Source organism: Vigna umbellata, chromosome 7, assembly GCF_029865625.1.
Source record: "Vigna umbellata cultivar VRB3 chromosome 7, Vumbellata_1.0, whole genome shotgun sequence".
Lineage (NCBI taxonomy): Eukaryota > Viridiplantae > Streptophyta > Magnoliopsida > Fabales > Fabaceae > Vigna > Vigna umbellata.
Window position 1 is genome coordinate 31,363,725 of NC_142171.1, and position 20,318 is coordinate 31,384,042.

General features: G+C 36.1%; 1 protein-coding gene across 2 annotated transcripts; it reads left to right on the plus strand.

Moving 5' to 3' along the window:
- Positions 1–10,429: 10,429 nt before the first annotated feature.
- Positions 10,430–19,283, plus strand: LOC124847030 (hyperosmolality-gated Ca2+ permeable channel 1.2-like). 2 transcript variants are annotated; one of them, XM_088094111.1, is made up of 12 exons: positions 10,430–10,703; positions 11,276–11,618; positions 11,704–11,859; positions 12,248–12,383; positions 12,751–12,852; positions 13,451–13,567; positions 13,657–13,737; positions 14,291–14,631; positions 14,721–14,966; positions 15,313–15,637; positions 17,585–17,818; positions 18,367–19,283. In XM_088094111.1, exons 2-12 carry the CDS (start codon positions 11,305–11,307, stop codon positions 18,634–18,636), a joined length of 2,322 nt encoding a protein of 773 aa, XP_087950237.1. In that variant the 5' UTR covers positions 10,430–10,703; positions 11,276–11,304; the 3' UTR covers positions 18,637–19,283. The 2 variants fall into 2 exon arrangements, with proteins under 2 accessions (XP_087950237.1, XP_087950238.1); XM_088094112.1 differs by having other exon boundaries at positions 11,280–11,618.
- The last annotated feature ends 1,035 nt before the right edge of the window (positions 19,284–20,318 follow it).

Consider the following 20,318-nt stretch of genomic DNA (forward strand, 5'->3'; position numbering starts at 1 on the left):
GTGAAGAGGTAGCCTGAGCATCCAAGATCCTCCTTCAAAGGGGTGAAAGAGAGAGTGTTTGCCTCGTTTCTGCCAAAGATCCCTAACTAAAGGACGTGCAAGCCCTTAAATACTAATCTAGAGTTACAAAAGATTATAAAAGTCCAAGCCCAAAAAGTGCCGCTCAGCGCCATTTACCGCTCAGCGGTGGTTACGCGTCTTCTTTCTTCCCCTCAGCGGCCATTTTGCCCCTCAGCAGTTCCAACGTCACCTCTTGAGTGCCGCTCAGCGGTAGTTTGCCGCTGAGCGGTGCCTTCGACTTCTCCTTTTTGCACTCTTTCTTGTCTTTTCTAATGTCCTCTCTCTCATTCTTCACTTCTTTCACCAAATTCACCTCAAAACCTGCACAAAAACACTCAAATCAAGCATAAACCTGTCCAGCTCTCTTATTTCTGAAAATATAAACAAAATGCATGATTTCAAGCTAGTTTCTAAGTCTAAAGGTTGCTTTTAGTATCACTTTTAAGCATGAAAATAACAGTTTTTCAACTGTTATCAACAAGCCATGATTGATGAAATGCAGGCACTTGAACACAATGGCACTTGGGACCTTGTTCCTCTTTCTCTTGGTAAGAAGCCTGTTGGTTGTAGATGGGTCTATGCTATTAAGGTTGGTCCTACTGGTGCAATCGATCGTCTCAAAGCTCGTCTGGTAGCTAAGGGATATACTCAAGTCTATGGCCTCGACTATTGTGATACCTTTTCTCCTGTGGCTAAAACTAGTAATGTTCGTATTTTGCTTGCTATGGCTGCCATTCCTCATTGGCCCCTTTACCAGTTGGACAATAAAAATGTCTTTCTTCATGGTGATCTAGAAGAAGAGATATACATGGAGCAACCTCCTGGGTTTGTTGCTGAGGGGGAGTCTGGGTTAGTTTATAAATTACATCGTTCCCTATATGGTTTGAAGCAATCACCTCGAGCTTGATTTGGTAAATTTAGTCGGGTTGTGCAAAATTTTGGATTGAAACGATGTGAGGCGGATCATTCAGTATTTTATAGTTACTCTTCTCCTGATAAATATGTTTATCTTATGGTCTATGTTGATGATATATTCATTACAGGAAATGACGTCATTGGAATTGCTCAATTAAAGAATCATTTGGTCAACCACTTTCAAAGCAAAGATCTGGGTCGGCTAAAATATTTCCTTGGTATTGAAGTGGCACAATCAAAGGAAGGTGTCATCATTTCACAAAGAAAATATGCTCTTGATATTTTGGAGGAAACAAGCCTGACAAATTGCAAGCCCATTGATAGTCCTATGGACTCAAATCAAAAGTTAATGAAAGACCAAGGTGAACTTTTCTCAAACTCAGAGAGATATAGAAGGCTTGTTGGAAAACTCATCTATCTTACCATAACAAGACCTGATCTTTCTTATCTGGTGGGAGTTGTGAGTCAATTTATGCAAAATCCACATGTTGATCATTGGAATGTAGTGATTCGCATTCTCAGATATGTAAAAAGGAACCTAGGACAGGGATTGTTGTATGAGGACAAGGGAAGCACTTGTGTTGAGGGATATTGTGATGCAGATTGGGCTGGTTGTCCAATTGACAGAAGATCTACCTCAGGATATTGTGTTTTACTTGGAGGGAACCTTGTATCTTGAAAAAGTAAGAAACAAAGTGTTGTTGCTCGATCTAGTGCTGAAGCTGAGTATCGATCTATGGCTCTAGCTACATGTGAACTTGTGTGGATTAGACAACTCCTTCAAGAGTTGAAATTTTGTGAAAATGTGTCAACACCCAATTTCGTCCGGATTGACTCTAATAGGTTTATTTTATTTTTTTTTTGTCTTATTTTATTTTATTCTATTTTCTTTCATTTTTATTTTTAAGTTATGTTTCTATTTTACTTTTTTTATATTAGTTATTTCACTTTATTTGATTTAGTTTTTTTATCTTTTTTTTGCTTTAATTTTTATGTTAAACGTTAACAAAACAAAAAAAATCTAAAAAAAAAAGAGAAAAAAAAGAAAACACAATAGTCAACTAAGCCTTTTAGGAATAACAAACTTTGCTTCTCCCCATTCTTAGTCTACGCAAGCACGAATTGAGCTTTCTATCCTGCCACATGCATATCACAACATGCAATATAGAGGACTGTCCTTCTGCAGCAAAGGGCTTACGACAGCTGCAGCCATAGATCCAAGAGGAAAAGGATATCCGAATGGCTTATCCCAGTTGATTCAATTTAAACATGAAGAAGAAAAAAAGACAAAGGAAGATCTGAGGTCAGAGGATATGCCATGCCAGACCTCCCAGAAGAAGTGCGGCAGAAAAAGAGCTGGCTGGTTTTCAAAATGGTTTTGAACACAGTCAAAAGGGGGGCCGAATAGAGTGGAGAGAGGATCACCACCATCACTTAGAGAGTGAGAGACCTCAGACCAAAAGAGAAAAAGGGGAGAAGCAACGAGTGTTGTGTGAACCTAGCTGTCCACTCCACTTCACTTTCCAATGCCTGCAAGATCATTTTGGTTACTGAAAGAGAAGTTCGGCCGAGGAGAGCAAAGGGGATTAAAATCCAAGAGGAAAGGCATCTTGAAGCTGCGAAGGTAAGTCTTCATATACCTAACCTCTTTGGTCATGCTTCACGTATATATGCCTTCCTTAGATATACTTTCCTTATGCATGCTGACTGATGAGCGATTGATGTTGGATCAATGTATATATTTGCGTTTGCTTACCTTCCTCTGTTAATCAAAACTGCACCCAAAATGCAGTTTCAGTGCTTTCATCTATTTAACTAACAATAGAAGATTGATATACACTTCCCTGACATCAACACTGCATACCCCTTTGGCACCCAGAAAAACATGCAAATAAAAGCAAACTGGAATAACAAGCACAATGAACAGACTAAATCATAAATCCCATGCCATTAGGTCTGGAGCTTATCTCTCGAAACCACTGACTGTATCTTGCCATATCCTTTGCATTCAAACAAGGGTGCCAGATCAACTGCTGTCCCTGTAGACTCGACCTTTTACTTTTCTTTCTAACACCAGCACATAGAAACGCCCTCCTTATCATCAGTTCATCGTAGGTTTACTCTTCTTCAACCACCAAAAACAGAGACCCTCATACTCCTACTAGCCATCACGATTCATCCTTGATTTTTGCCAACGTACTCTTCAAACAACAAATGAACCTGGACCCCTTCTTCACCTAATTGCATCCATCACTCAACAGAATCCAACAATCCAACCAGGAAGGAACCAAAAACGAGAATACTGAGAGGCACGATGAAATTTGGTTGCTTCTGGTTAAGCTTTGGCCGCAACTGGCAGCGGCGGAGGTGCGATTAGCGACGACGATGTCTCACGGTGGCGGCGTTTTGTCCCATGCGTGAAAGGGAGAGAGCTCGCGCCGAATCGGAGGGTGAGGAGGGCCTTGACGTTGCAACCGGTGGCGTCCCGGCTCGTGGCTCATAGTGGTCGGGCTTGCCCAGGCGACGACCAGTGTCGTTCTCAGACCCAAGGGGGTTCTCCTCTATCGCACGGAAATGGGACAAGAGGAAAGATCTGACGTCGCGGCCAGTCGCGACCCTGGTGGCGCTTGGGATCGCCGGCGACGTCATGGACCAGGCGGAGGGCCTTTTCGCGGTGGCTGGTCTGGCAGGGGCAGCCGTATGCGCGCAGGGAAGACGACCCCTTTTTTCGGGTTTCCTGGCCGGGAGAAGAAAGGGCGGTGACGGTGTTGGTCGTCGGTGGTTTCGGGCGCGCCTGCTGTTGCCGGCGATGGCGAAACTGGTGGAAGGTGGAGGTGAGCACCTTTGGCTTTTCTTGCTCAGAGAGAAAGAGACCCTTGGTCTTAGTGGCGGTGAAATGGCGTGATGAGAAGAATGGGAGAAACCCCTAAGGGTCTCATGAGCTGAAGAATGGAAAGGCCTTTGGGCCTGTTTTCTTTTTTTGACCCAACTCTCTATAATAAACCAAAACAAAATATAAAAACGAATTTCTTCCTTGCGCACCCCCCGTTTCTCACCTGCGCACCCCTACGTCCATTCCCCGCCTTGGGCTCAGGCCCGTTCTGTTCCATAAAAAAAACAAAAAGACGAATTTTTTCTCTGCGCCCCCTTATTCTCACACCCCTCTCCGCCTGGGCTTTGGCCTAGTTCGTTTTTTTTGTTTAACCACCCCTGTTTCTTATTCAACACCTCTACACCCCTTTTCTTTTTATTTTATTTACTTATTATTTTACTTTTATTTTATTTTATCATTTTACTTTTTACTCTGTTTTCATTATTTATTTATTTATCCATTTATTTTATTTTTATTTTTATTTTTATTTTTATTTTTATTTTTATTTTTATTTTTATTTTTTCTTTTCTCTCTCTTTTGTTTCCATTTTAAATGCATTTTTATAAGAAATGATAAAAAATATATTTTAAAGGTTTAGGCACATGTGTGATCGCACGTATCGTCCTTGTGTTAGAACCTTTTCTTCTTCTCTTCTAAAAAATAAAAAAAAATGTTTTAAAGGTTTAAGCACATGTGTGATCGCACGCATCGTCCTTGTGCTAAAAACCGTTTTCTTCTTTCTCAAGTAAAATTATAAAAATATGTTTTAAAGGTTAAGCGCATGTGTGATCGCTCGCATCGTCCTTGTGCTGAAAACCTTTTCTTCTTTCTCAAATAAAATTATAAAAATATGTTTTAAAGGTTAAGCGCATGTGTGATCGCTCGCATTGTCCTTGTGCTAAAAACCTTTTCACCTTCTTTTTTTTTTTTGTTTTTTTTTTTTTTTTTTTTTTTTTTTTTTTTTTTTGTTTTTTTCTCTTTTCTCAAAAAAAAAATGCCAAAAAATATAAAATCTTCAAAAACTAAAAACATCAACACTTTCAAGCAATCAAACAGTCTTTCAGCCAAAACTACGTGATCCTTGATTCTCCATCAAAAGTGGAGATACATAGGAGCAAGGCTAGTCCTTGTCAGGTTCACTTCCCAAAAATCCAAAATCATTTCAAAACAAATTTTCAAACAATTTCCAAACAAACTTCTCAAACAGTTTCAAAAGAACTACGTAACCCTAATTTCTCATTTTGAATGAGAATACGTAGGAGCAAGGTCAATCCTTGTCGGGTCCAAAAAGTAAAAAATATATTTTGTTTATTTAGAGTTTTATTTTAGGGGATAATTAAACATTTTGAAAACCACATCATATTCGCGTATTTAGTTAAAGGTACTGCCTTAGGGCAGGCGTTGTAGGGTGTTAATACCTTCCCTACGCGTAACCGACTCCCGAACCAAGAATCTCATTTTCGCAGATCATGCCTTATCATTTTATGCTTTTTCCGTAGTTTTCCAGAATAAACTATGGTGGCGACTCCAAAATCTCTTTTCAAAACCCGTTTCTTTTTGGATCGTCGTCCCATCGCGATTCCGGTTGCGACAAAATGAGCAGATGAAGTTGTACTGTGACAATCAAGCCGCCCTTCACATTGCCTCCAATCCAGTGTTTCATGAAAGAACAAAACACATAGAGATTGATTATCATTTTATCAGGGAGAAGTTATTGTCAAAGGATCTTGTTACTGAGTTTATCAACTCTAATGAACAACTCGCAAACATTCTGACCAAATCTCTAAGGGGGCCTATAATTCAATTTATATGTTCCAAGTTTGGTATATATGATCTATATGCTCCAGCTTGAGGAGGAGTGTTGAAGTATAATGTCATTATTTTATTATTAATACTTATGTTAGGGGCTTCCAGCGTTTTATCTTTCAGAACTAGTGTCTTCTATAAATACAGTAATAAAGTGTATCAGTTTTCTTTAATAAAAAATATAAGACTCTTCATCTTCTCTGAACTTCAAGTAAAATAATGGAGGAGAAATATAAAGTAGGAACTACCTTAAAAAAAATCTTAGTGTTAAGATTTTAATATTAGTTTAGAAAGTGACGCGAGAGTAAAATTTTTCCAAAGTGAACGAAAATAATATATATTATAAAGAATATCTTAAAATCTTATTCATGCAAACAATATAGTTAGGAATGAAAAAAGAAATTCTTATATCAAATGCCACTAAAAGAATAAATTTGTAATAATTATATAGGTAAGTATATAATTAATATATATATATATATATATATATATATATATATATATATATATATATATATTATATAAAGGAAATGATGAGTTTGGGGAGTCATGACCTACCTCCACGAAGTAAGCAACATCCACCATCATCTCAGACTTAGATGTTCTTGATGTAATAAAGAAAATGGAAAAGAAAAAATGCGACGGGTTTTAAGTTATTTAATAAGAAAGAAAGTGAAAGAAAAGAACGATAAAGGTTTCGTTTTCTTATTTCATCGTGTAAAAGTAGAAACAAAGAAAAATTGTATATACAACGCATATATAAAACTTTAATATCTCAAATTTTGTTATTTTAACTTCACTGTATAATCCAAAATCTTAATTTTATTTTTTTAACTACACGAAGGTGGTAGGAGATGGCAGAAAAAGAAAATTGACTCTAAATAGATTATCACTAATTGAAAGTATCAAATAGACTTTATTTAAATATATGTTTACCAAAATGAGATATTATTATGTTATTTATTAACTATATTATTATTATATACTTGATATAAATATTATTTTAATGAAAATATAAGTCATTAATGTTGATCCCACAAATACAATTAGTATTCTTCAAGGAATACTCACTTTATAATTACTTGTACTCACAATATTAAAAAAGATCCTAAATAATCTTGTTGACATGAGCGTCAGAGAGTCTTTCACAGGTGAATCTCTCCACTCTAAGCAACAAAGATTTCCATTCCGTCCAACAAGAACTCTCAAGCCATTACTAGGATCTTGCCACTTGACCACAAATCCACGCTTTTGATCTCGATAAGATCATTTGGAGCCCACTATGGGGCCTCGGTAAAACTCTTCCCCAGTCTTACTTTCCCATGGTCACCACTCAGAGTCAAGCATAAGTTTTCCATGAGATGGAATCCAACCCAATGGCGATCGTGCAACATCAAATGCAAATGCTTATCCAACAAAACAATGAACAACCCAAACATTACGATGTCGAGCTCAAAGTCCTTCTCACCCAACGACAGGCACACCTCCGTGAGCTCCAAGAACTTCAACAAAAGCTTATTGTCTTGGAGAATTGAAAACCATCTCCTCTTCTTCTTTAAGATTTTTACCTTTTTCTATCTCAGACTTCAAAGCTAGAGTTTTTTCCTTTTCTTTCTCTTTATCATCGTTCAATCTCCCGAAATCCAGTTCATGTTCTCTCAACTTATCAAACAATGCAGCTATTGACATGATATTGAGATTTTGTGACTCACTGATGGCAGTCAACTTACCAAACAACCTTTGTGATTCACTATATGCGTGAAGCGCTTCTGAACATCTACAATAGTTTCTCCTTACTTCATGCAAAACATCTCATACTCTTGGATTAGAGTATTTCTTCTGGTTGGGAGTCCCACATATACTAGAGATAAAGCCAATTTATAATATATAAGTGGGTACAAACCTTACCTTACAAGCCGGTTTTGTGGGGATGAGTTAGGCTTCAAGCCCACTTTCTAATATGGTATCAAAGTCATGGTTGGAGCCTTTCCTAGCGAGATCTATGTGGCCATTGTGTTCCACCTACTATCGAGCCGTTATCGGACCATCCATTAATATCTACTCTCACGAGATGTCTATACCTCGGTGTGAAGGGGGTGTGTTGAAGTCCCACATCGACTAGAGATAAAGCCAATTTATAATATATAAGTGGATGCAAACCTCATCTTACAAGTCGGTTTGTGGGGATGAGTTAGGATTAAAGCCCACTTTCTAACATTATTAGTACCTTCATAGGAATAAAAGGACATTTGTGACAGTTTCCCAAATCTCACTATCAATAAATTCCATGAAAATTTGCATTCTCACTTTCCAAAAAGCATAGTTTTCTCCATTAAACAATGAAGCTCTATTGATAGAGGCACCCTTAGCAAAGGTTTGATGTTGCCCCGTCATTTTGAATTACTATCAAAGCAAGATCTAATACCAATTGTCAAAGCGGTGCAATGGAATGGTTAGCGTGTACAACAAACCAAGAGGGGGGTGAATTGGTTTCTTGTCGCAAATAATACCTTTAATAAATTTCTCGTAAAATATAAATTCCTTAATAACAATCTAAACAAATAAAAGAGTAAGGAAGAGAGAAAATTGCATAAGTAATTTTTATACTAGTTCGGATCACACAGATCCTACATCTAGTTGTTAATCTTAAATGAGAATTAACGCTTCACTATAAAAAATGAACAAATTGTTACAATCATAAAGAAAATAACACAATTTAAGGTTAGAACACCTTTCTTGTTACCCCAAGAGATGAAACTCACTTCTCCTGAAGTGCACAAGGAAGGAACACCTCCTCCGAATGTTTCATGAAGGATGAGCACCTACTTTGAATCTTCACAAAGGATGACAAACTTTAACTCAAGAACAACAACAACACTCAATCACAACTCCCACGAAAGTTCTTTCTCTATGCCAACACCAAGTTCTCAAAGCCAAAGCACAAGGGTTACACAAACCCTAGAACAGACATGTCACAACACACAACAAAACATATAAGCTTTTAAAAATTCAAGTATATCGCATTTTAGAATGAGAATCCTAATCTAACTTATAGAGAACTCACTCAAGGATACCTCCAAAAATCCATTGTCAATTATTTAACGTGTGATAATCGATTATCAACTTATGATAATCGATTATGCATTTAATGAATGCTCAACAGTCAAAAACTTACTTAAAAATTCTCATTACTGCTCGCGATAATCGATTATGGCAAGTCATAATCAATTATCCTGACTATAAAATGAGGTTTTCATATTCAAAACGAATTTTAAGGCAACCTAAGGCAAACAATACATAGAATCAAACATAAACCACATCCTATACATAAATATACTAAATTACAAAAGCTTTAACACAAGACAAGTCTTCATGAAGATCTTCTTACAATAAGAGTACTCGAGACTTGACTTTGAGACATCATCAAAAATTTCTTCCCTTTAGCTTTCAGCTTTATGGAATACTCTTGTTTATAACCTTGTTTTTTGATGTACGACATTTAGGTTTCAATATTATTATGATTCTTAATAAAGGATATTTTAATTTGAGAGTTTGAAAGTGTATCTTACTATTTTGCACATATTTCTAAGACGTCTCCTTCATGACTTATTTTTCTTTTAATACAAATTTTTAAGTATGTTATCTCTAAAGCTTTTATATAGACTTTTCTCATTGATCATGCGCTTTCTGTAATATTCTCATTTAAATAAAACTATGTATTAACATTTAAACATTTTGCGAAACTTTTTGTATAAGACCTTAGGTTTTCTTTTAACTTAAACAAGTGCTTTAGACAAGTAGACACTCCTCTTCTTGCAAAAACATTTATTTAGTATTTTCAATACTTAAATCGATAGAAAATCTAATTCTTTTAAACTATTTTTTATATATATATATATTATGATTATTTTTTAAATAATGTTATTTTCTTATTTGATTTGTTTAAAGTTTTAGAAAATGAAATTCAAAAGCAAAATAATATAATATTGAATAATTGATTTGATTTTGTATACGTGGTCCATTTGTACGCAAGCAACGCTATATCTACACGGATATACACGCTTAGGTAAGTCGTTTTCGTTACGCCACCTCATCCTCTTCTTGCATTATTTTTCATTTAATTATTACCTTTAGTTTGAATCAGATTTTTGTAGCATCATCTATCTTACTATCTTCACATAATTCTACCATGGCTGCAGTGGTCCCTTTCATATCCTTATATTCCCATTCACCCTTTTTCTCTCAATAATTAGGAGTTTCAAAAACAACCATATTAGTATATGAGATACATACTTTTTCTTTTACTTTTCTGAAAAATAGTGCAAGTTATTTATACTCCTCTATTATACCAAAGAGATAGAAATGGTGATTTTAAATTTTTAAAAAGGTATTTTAGAACGAAAAATGTTACAAGACAAATTCAAAATTCAAAAAGAAATATTAGATAGGAAAAAATATTTTTATTATATATTTAAAATATGTTTTCATCTGTGGTTTGACCTTACTTGATCTTTATTCAATAATTCGTTTCTCTCTTTTCAAAAACATTAAAGCTATTCCATTGACTGCAAAATTAAACGAGAGAGTAGTTAAATAAAAATATAAAAGAAATTGATGAAAGAATTTTTTTAATGAACAGTTAATTAAAAATATCTATAAATAAAATACAATAATAGTTGGCACGAATGTAATGGAATGGAATGGAATGTGATAGTAGTACGTATGTTTGGGTGTTATCACGTGCCGACCCACCTTTATAAAAGGAACTGAATGCAATTGCCTGAAATGCAGAAGAAAAATCTAGACACAAACTATTCCACTGTCTCTGCTCTCTGCGTTTTGCTTCATATTTTGTTTTGTGTGTGATAGTAAAGTCTTGAAGCTGGGTTCCTGTTTCTGAACTCAAGCTCAAGCAGGTGACAGTGGCGTGTGTTCTAATACTAGAAAAGCTTGCGGAATCTTGTTCCTTGTTTGCTTTGCAAGATATTCCACCTCTTACACAGACACCCTTTCGCCCCACGTTGCATCATCTTCAACTCTGCAACTTATTGTGAGCATTCCAATCAATCACACGTTGCTTTCTTGTCATGATATTCATTCTAGTTAGTTGTTGTTATTGTTAGTGTTTCTGGGTAAGGCTCACGGAAGATTGAATTTTGACCAAAACATAGGTAGGAGGTGATCAAAGAGATAAATTTTGATTTTGGTGATGATTAATTCGTTTCTTTTCCTATTTCTACTTGATTTTTTGTTTGATCTGTATCATTTTGAGTGAACACTGTTTGAATGATGAATGGGGGGCGGTTTATGTTATGGAACCAGAAAGCTAGAAGTGTTATTGATTTTTGTGTTTGTTGTTATGGATTGGATGGAAGAGAGTAGGACACAAGGTTTGCAAATAATAAGAAATTAATCATTAATCAGTTTTTAAAATTATTATGGAAACAAAAGCATGTCAGTTTTCTTGTAAATTATGTAAATGTACTTATTCAATGGAATTCTGGAATAATATGGAAAATCATACTGAAAAGAAATGACCTTCTGGCAGATAAAGTTTTGGTTCAAAATTGTTTTTGAATGAATCTAACCTAACATTGCATTAACCCTTTGCTCACACTGTAGGTAGACCTTTATCCGTTCAGTAGGAAGAGATGACAACATTGTCGGATATAGGGGTTGCTGCTGCCATAAACATTTCCAGTGCATTGCTTTTCTTTGTGGCATTTGCTATTTTGAGGCTTCAACCTTGGAACGATAGGGTGTACTTTCCAAAATGGTATTTGAAGGGTTTAAGAACAGATCCAGTTCAGGGAAGAGCGTTTGTAAGCAAGTTCATCAATTTAGACTGGAGAGCATATATTGGGTTTTTGAATTGGATGCCAGAAGCAATTAGAATGCCAGAACCTGAGCTTATTGACCATGCAGGATTGGACTCTGTTGTTTACTTGCGAATTTACTTGATAGGGTATGTATGCAGCATTGAGTCAATGCTACTTCAGGAAAGCATGATACGGTTATTCTGATCTGATTTTTTCTGTTTGTGTTGGCAGGCTTAAAATCTTTGTCCCCATAGCATTCTTGGCTTGGACTATTCTGGTTCCTGTTAATTGGACTAGTACTGGCCTTGAAGGAGCCCACATAAGAAACATAACTTCCAGTGACATTGATAAACTCTCTGTTTCAAATGTCCATAGTCGATCTGAAAGGTTTCAATTTCTCCATTCAGTGCTGTTGCAATTCTGCTACTCCATTTTCATGTTTTCTACCAAAGTCTTCAAATTTGAACTGTCCCCATGCCAAGTGTATACTTATGGTGTTTTAGATTTAGCATCTAATTAGGTGAAACCTTAAGCTTATCTTAATTGCTTTTCATCTTCTATAGTGCTTATGACATACCTAAATTATCAATTCTTCCCACCAGTCTTTCTTTCTAGTTCTCGGACAACATCACTTAATTCCCCAAAATCTATTTGAATATTAACATTACTCGTTCTACTTAATTGGCATCGTCTCCCTTGTTAACATTAGCATTGCAAAGTAAGTCACTAATGTGATGCATATTGATGTATACTAAAGTTCTGTGAACTTCTTCAGGTTTTGGGGACACATAGTACTGGCTTATGCCTTTACCTTTTGGACTTGCTATGTTTTGCTAAAGGAATATGGGAAGGTAGCATCAATGAGACTTGGTTTTCTTGCAGCAGAAAAGCGTCGTCCTGATCAATTTACGGTAAACTGAAATTTTCACCCTTCAATATTAAATGTAACTATTTTATATAGAACTATGTGGTTGCAGATTGAGGTTCACTCCTTTGTTTTTTTTACTATAATTTTGTCTGGCTTTGAGCATCTCTGAAAGGAAGTAATGGAATCTGATTTGAGCTTTTAGAGGTTGGAGTTTGTATTATACTTGTTCATTTTCAATGGTAGATTTCAGTTGTATATTTAACAGTTTTTGGGGTCTTTTACTACAACAGAGCAATGCAGTTCTTGTGCATCTTTATTACTAGTGATGAATTCAAGAAAATTGCAGCAGTGATTGAGTTGTCATGCACTAGCTACTCACATTTTTGCTTATAGAAATACTGTGTACTCAGGTGCTTGTTAGAAATATTCCATCAGACCCTGATGAATCTGTGAGTGAGCTTGTTGAGCACTTCTTTTTGGTCAATCATCCAGATCACTATCTAACTCACCAGGTTGGTTCCTACTGTTTACACCCACACTGCTCAAATGGTACTTGCATCTATTATCTCCCTGATTTTCGTATTATGCATTGTGTGGTTTCTAGTTTCTAAGTTTCTCCCCGTACTACAAGGTTTGGATATCTTGTGGCCAGAAGTCACCTTGTTACTGCACTTCACCGTGTTCATAGAATTCAAGTTTATAATTTGAATTGAAATTACATATACATTATTAACTACATGTTAAATGAAACTGGCATGCTTGATTTGAGAAAGTCATTCCTTGTTTTCACCAATAATTACATGCTTTCTACTCTGTTTCCAATTTTCAATTACATATTCTACCATTTCTTGCTCAAATTGCACAAATCTTTGACAACCGAAACCAAGTGTAAAAGAAAGTGTTACTGTTGAAATTATTGGCAAAAATAGAAACCAAAACTGATAATCCTTTCATAACCCAAAATATCCCCAATTTCCCCTTCCATTGTCCTATCTTTTGATACCCAATATACTGTTGCTCTTAACTTGCTGTTTAATTTTCAATTGTCTATTTAGTTTTCTTTAAATTGGTACAAATAGTATCAGCCAATTTATTATAACGTTTATGCAGGTTGTTTATGATGCCAACAAACTTGCTAAGTTGGTTAACAAGAAGAAGAAGTTGAAAAATTGGCTTGTATACTATCAAAATAAACTTGAAAGAACTTCAAAAAGACCCCAAATAAAGGTATTTAAATAGAAATTAATATTCAGTCAAAATTTTATCAGAACCATCCAGGTTTCACTTGAGCTTTCCCTCTTATTTCGTGCTTCCAGACTGGTTTCCTTGGCCTTTGGGGAAAGAAAGTGGATGCTATTGATCACCACATCAATGAAATTGATAAATTGTCAAAAGAAGTAAGTATCGCGTATATCTTCTTTTCTATCACAAAGTTTATCTCATTACACGTGCATAATGAAACCTTCCATGCCAATAATAGATAGACAAACTTTTAAGAAATTTACTTTTATATGAAAATCTACCCTTTTTCATGGATCCACAAATGCTAGTTGTTAATATAAGGGGGCAATTAGAACCGTTATCCTATCCCTCCCTCCCATCCACTTTTACTACCAAGCCAAATCTACTTTAATTTTGCTGAGCTCATTTTAGGCTAGAATTTCCTAAACATTCTGCTAGTTTCTTTACCTTATCGCATGCATCATAGTATTCTGCTATTTTGTGGCAGCCTTTCCTTATTCATCATTTACATCAAAATAGAGAATTTTCCAAATGCTGGCTAGAGTTTGTCCTATCAACTTTGGACTGCAACAAATGCTGAAGAAACTTCTTAATTCAATTTTACTTAGGGCCAATATCAACATAATAGGTCATTTGTAGATAGCTATATTGTGTTTTCATTGCTTTAGTCTCTTTAAGTTTTCTTGATGGTCAGAGGTGATTTTGCAGATTGTTGTAGAGAGGGAAAAGGTCACAAATGATCCCAATTCTATCATGCCTGCTGCATTTGTTTCATTTAAAACAAGATGGGGTGCTGCTGTTTGTGCACAAACTCAGCAAACTAGAGATCCTACACTTTGGCTGACTGAGTGGGCTCCAGAACCGCGAGATGTATATTGGCGAAACTTGCCAATTCCCTATGTTTCCCTCACTGTCAGAAGGTTAATCATAGCTGTGGCATTCTTTTTCCTCACTTTCTTCTTTATGATCCCCATTGCATTTGTTCAAACCCTTGCAAGTATTGAAGGAATCCAGAAAGCAGCACCGTGGCTGAAGCCACTTGTTACTATGTAAGTCTAATCTAATGGCTGGAAATCTCGAGATATGATTTCACTTGCATCACTGGTGATTACTTATTCAAACATATCTCATTTTACAGCCCTTTCATAAAGTCATTCATTCAAGGTTTTCTGCCCGGTATTGTGCTGAAGCTGTTCCTTATCTTCTTGCCAACAATATTGATGATCATGTCTAAATTTGAAGGCTTTGAATCTATATCATCTCTTGAAAGAAGATCAGCTTCTAGACACTATCTTTTCAATTTTGTGAATATATTCCTTGGGAACATACTTACCGGAACAGCATTTCAACAGCTGAGTTCTTTCCTTCACCAACCAGCGAACCAGTAAGTTATTCCATATAGGGAACTCGGTTTTTTATTCTCTGTAGTAATTTTACCTTGTAAATTGCATTACTATATTTCCTGTGTTGTGGGTGTGATCTACTGGTCTTGTGTTAGTACTCAATATATCACTTCTTATTACATGGAAATGGCTTTAATGCTAAATCCATGCCAACTATTAAAAAGTAATGGTTTCATAATCTATACTATGAAATATACCTTTTAATAAACAATATTTTAACATTCTTAATCACCCTCAGGTAGTTTGATTCCATGTATTGATCCAAGATATTTTCTTAAATTTAGACTGTGTCGATAAAATTAAGCACACTTGTTAATCTTTTGGCAGATATCCGGTAACAATTGGCACGGCTATTCCTTTAAAAGCAAGTTTCTTCATTACTTATATAATGGTTGACGGATGGGCTAGTATAGCTGCGGAGGTTTTGATGTTGAAACCGTTAATTTTTTATCACTTGAAGAATTTTTTCTTGGTGAAAACTGAAAAGGACAGGGAAGAGGCCATGGATCCTGGGAGTATCGGTTTCAACTCTGGAGAACCACGTATACAGTTGTACTTTTTGTTGGGTCTAGTATATGCTGCAGTCACTCCTGCTGTTCTTCCTTTCATTATAGTTTTCTTTGGCTTGGCCTATGTTGTCTTCCGTCATCAGGTACACAGATGTTAGATTTTTAATTACAAGCCAATGGTGATTGAATTTTATAAGCACGATTATGATTCGGGTTCCATCAACCATTGTTAAAAAATGCACACGGCACATTTAGAGCTTAGCACCATAATGGCTTATACACGTGTCCCTATTAGTATACTAGTATTTTTAAAAATATTGTGAGAAGTTCCTGGCATATAGTCATACCTAGAAAAATAATAGGAACAATTAATCGTTTAATAGGAACAATTAATCGTTTGAATAGGATTTTGAAGGGTGACTCTGATAGGTATTACAGTCCTACACAAATGATACTTGTGATTAAACTGTAAAACGTATTATAATATCACTGACTTTTCCTCTAGAGAAAGGACCCAAACAACATACAACTTTCTGGTTATTAGAGACAACCAGACTCTCCCACATTAACCTTTTACAAATTACAAACAAAGATAATAACGGCTAAACTGTCCATTCTAACTTTATAGAAGTCAGATGCAACTAACTACGGACAGTTAAAATTGTCTGTCATATAGTAACTAAATTACAGTTTTCCTTCTAGTGTAAACCTTCCTTGTGAACCTATCAATATCCCCTCCATGAAGTTTCACCTTGTCCTTAAGGGGAAAAGTAGGGAACTCCTTAGCAACAATAGTAGCATCCTCCCAGCTGTTTTCAATGGATGGAAGATTCTGCCATTGAATCAAAACTTCCAAGGCACTAGAAGAAGAAGTACGAACATCTAGCACTGATTCTGGCTGAACTTCTAACATAAGATCTTCAGTCAAAGCATAAGGAAGAAGTTGAACATTGGTTGAATAGTAGGCAACAATCCCTATGCGTTGGTCCACTTCATAAGGACCATAGAATCTGGGGCTAAGCTTCTCGTTAGGGCGTTTAGCCAAGGATTGCCATTTATAAGGTTGTAACTTGAGGTAAACCCAATCTCCAACCTGGAATTCCGCCGCATCCTGATGACGACGTTTGTTGACTTGTATGCAGTTCTAGTCTTGTGCTTTATACAGATTTGCTTTTAATTCGTGCAGAATGTCATCTCTTTCCTATTGCAATTGAATTCACACTATGGACCTTGGATGGAATGGTAGACCCTTTTAGCAATAAAAGAGGGTCACGGCCATAGAGAGCCTTAAAAGGAGACAGACGGATAGAAGCATTATAATTAGTATTTAACCAAAACTCAGCCCATGGTAACCATTTAGGCCATTTCCTAGGATGTGACTCTGTCATACAATGCAAATATGTCTCCAGACAACGATTCACCACTTCAGTTTGGCCATCTGATTTGAGTGTAGTGCCAGCCTTCTTGAATAATTCACGCCAAAACCTACTGATAAAAATGTTGTTTCGGTAAGATACAATAGTAGAGGGAAAACCATCAAGCTTTACAATATCTTTGATGAATAAATGGGCAACTTCTTCGGCTGTGAAAGGATGAGCCAAGGGTATAAAATGGGCATATTTGGTTAAGCGATCCCCCACTACCAAAATAGTATCCTCCCCTTAGACCTTAGGTAAGCCACTTATAAAATCCCTTGCACCTTAGGTAAGCCACTTTATAGAAGTCAGATGCAACTAACTACATACAGTTAGAACTGTCTGTCATATAGTAACTAAATTATAGTTTTCCTTCTAGTCTCTGAACCTATCAGACTCTTCTTGATCTTGAGGTAATTGGCTAACTTGTCCATAGGGAGAAAAGAGTTCCAAATGCCCTTGTGTCTGTAGGTCTCAATGATTATCTTATAACTTGTTGTGGGGCATTTCTAATTAGTGTTTTAGAACTAGTTAACTTGATCACCCAGAACATTTCTTTCAATAAGTCAGAATGTGTTCAACTTCAATCTTATCATAACTAAATATCTGCATCACTTTTTTCCGTTGTTCATATGTGGTAATGACCTGTACCTTGTACTTTTTTTCCGAATGCAGATCATTAACGTATACAATCAGGAGTATGAGAGTGGCGCAGCATTCTGGCCTGATGTCCATTTCCGTATCATTTTTGCACTGATAGTCTCACAGATAGTTCTGATGGGGCTTCTCACCACCAAGAAAGCTGCTTCATCGACTCCTTTTCTCATTGTTCTCCCAATACTAACCATATGGTTCCATAGGTACTGCAAAGGCCGTTTTGAATCTGCATTTGTCAAATTTCCCTTACAGGTATGTGGATTTGTCCTTTGGGCCTAGTAATTTCTTGAAGTGCTTGCACTAATATTTGATCGTAGAGTCCTGGTTTCTACTTCTGTCTGTTTGTTTGTTAGACATGATTGAAACAGGAAATATATTATTCCATCTGTTCTATAGGATGTCCTTTTGCCTCTTTCCGACCAATGGTGACATGGCATAGGTTAGATGAAATGTAGTGTGTCAGATTTCATGATAAAACAAATTATGTTGTCCCAACATCTCATTGTGAAGTCTCAATTACCTGTTACAATTTTTGGAGAGTGGCTTGTATATTTGTTGAACAACTTTGCTACCTGCCAATCTTTTTTAAGACAAATCTAATTAAGTGGACTTACATGACTGATCCTCAAACTATCACCACCTTAGTTTAATCTAAAACTAAAATTGGTTTGAAGATACCATGTATCTTGTAAATCAATTTGGACTTGGTATCCAAGCTCCCTACGAGATTATCAACGTACATCTATATTTCTAGTTTCCCATTTCATGTAATTTTAATGTTGTCGGAACTACTTATGCAGGAAGCAATGATGAAAGATACATTAGAACGAGCAATAGAACCTAACTTGAATCTGAAAGGTTATCTTCAAAATGCCTATGCTCATCCAATTTTTAAGGACAGCATGGACGACGACACTGATGATGAGGAGATACTGAGTATGGACTTTGAAACCGAAAGTGCGATTGTGCGCACAAAACGCCAGTCCCGAAAGAATACACCATTACCCAGCAGAAACAATGCGTCATCTCTTTCTTTGTCTGATGGCATTCAAAGTCATCTAGAGCCTTAAAGAAAAATGGAATCACTGTACGTTTGACCTTAGATCATTATTTTCTAGACAGATTAGGATTATGTGCGATGCAATACACTATGCTACATGCTACATCAGTTGACAAAGTTGAGGAAGATGGGCTTGTCTCTTTTAGTGATTCTTGCTGAAGCGATTCATTTGGTGTTTTGGGATTGCAAGATGAAATTACTACATGCAGATCACATAAGGCAGATATTTTCCTAATGCTTAGGATTTTGTTGATTACTAGTGAATTTGCTTCCTTACTGGATGAACATAAAGGTTTTATCTTTTAGGTCTTTCTTATACTCGGGGATAATTGTAACTCGTAAGTCACAAGAAAAATTAGTGTACATAGATTAAGCTCAAATAGATTAAGCTTAAAGGATTGTGGAGGAGGAGATCGGCGACTGCTGTGGCGTCACGTTGCTCCGATGGTGGCATTCAACCGACCACGCCAACATTTCCGCGGTGATAGCTCATTCGCACAACAGCGGTGGTGGAGGGAGTGGCGATGGTTCTCAATTTGAAGAATGAAAGAAGAAGCTCCATTCACACAATCCTCAGTCTGGATGCTTATTAATTATTGTTATTTTTTGTCAAATTTAATTAATAAATATATTATTGTTTTTATGATTAACGTTTAATATTTGTGTTATTGATAAAAATAGATTAATTATAGAGAATTAGTAGTTATGTCATAATTAAAAAATTAAGAGAGATGACAAACACGGATTATAATATTAAATATTCTTAAAAAAACATGATAAAGGCATTTACAAAACTGAATTTTTTTTTCACTAATGAAGGTATTTTCTTATTTTCTTTTTATTTCTAGTAGTTTGTTTTATCTATTTTAACAAGTGCAGCTTAATTTTTGGTTAGGAGAAGAGTAATCGTAACATTAATATTGTATAATGTAACATCTCAAAAATACAGTAATAAAACCATATAATGGAATAATTACGATTAATAATAGCACATGTCAGTTTTAACCATTAGAAGAGAGAGTACGGCTATGGCCGAACGGCTTTACATAACTTCCCAACTAAAACTGTACAACATAAGAGAAATTTTGACCGAACGGTTTACAAAACCAACACCGAACGATCATTCAAAACTTAAAGAAAAAGGTGAACGAACGGCCACCTAACCACACTTACCAACTACAAGCTGAATGTCCTATTGTTCGGTTTTCACCTCGACTTCGACTAAGTTTTCTTCCTCCAAATATTGCTCTTCCAACGCCTCTTCCAGCAGTGTATTTCCTTCTGCTCACATCCACACGGATGATTATTGCAAAGACAAGGACGGACGTACAAAACGAGACAACACAAGGAAAAACACATGGTAAGCTTATGTAATTTAATTCAAGTAATAACATACATTTTCATATGCCAGCACATTCAAATACATTTCAATAAACAAATTCAATCAAAACTCTGATACTAGATCGACTGTCCGGACTGTATGAATTCTGTGTAGCTACGACGTTCGTGCACCCGGGTGATGTAGTAGTTGGAATTCTCATCAGCTGCCACCCGAGGTTAGTCCGTTCCGTCCAAAGTACCCCTAAGGACTAGGACCTCCTGTCGTTCCCACGCATGACGTACCCCCTCTACGTGAGGACGAGTACTCATAGAACATCAAGATGAATCGTCAGCCAAGCATTTCCACATTCA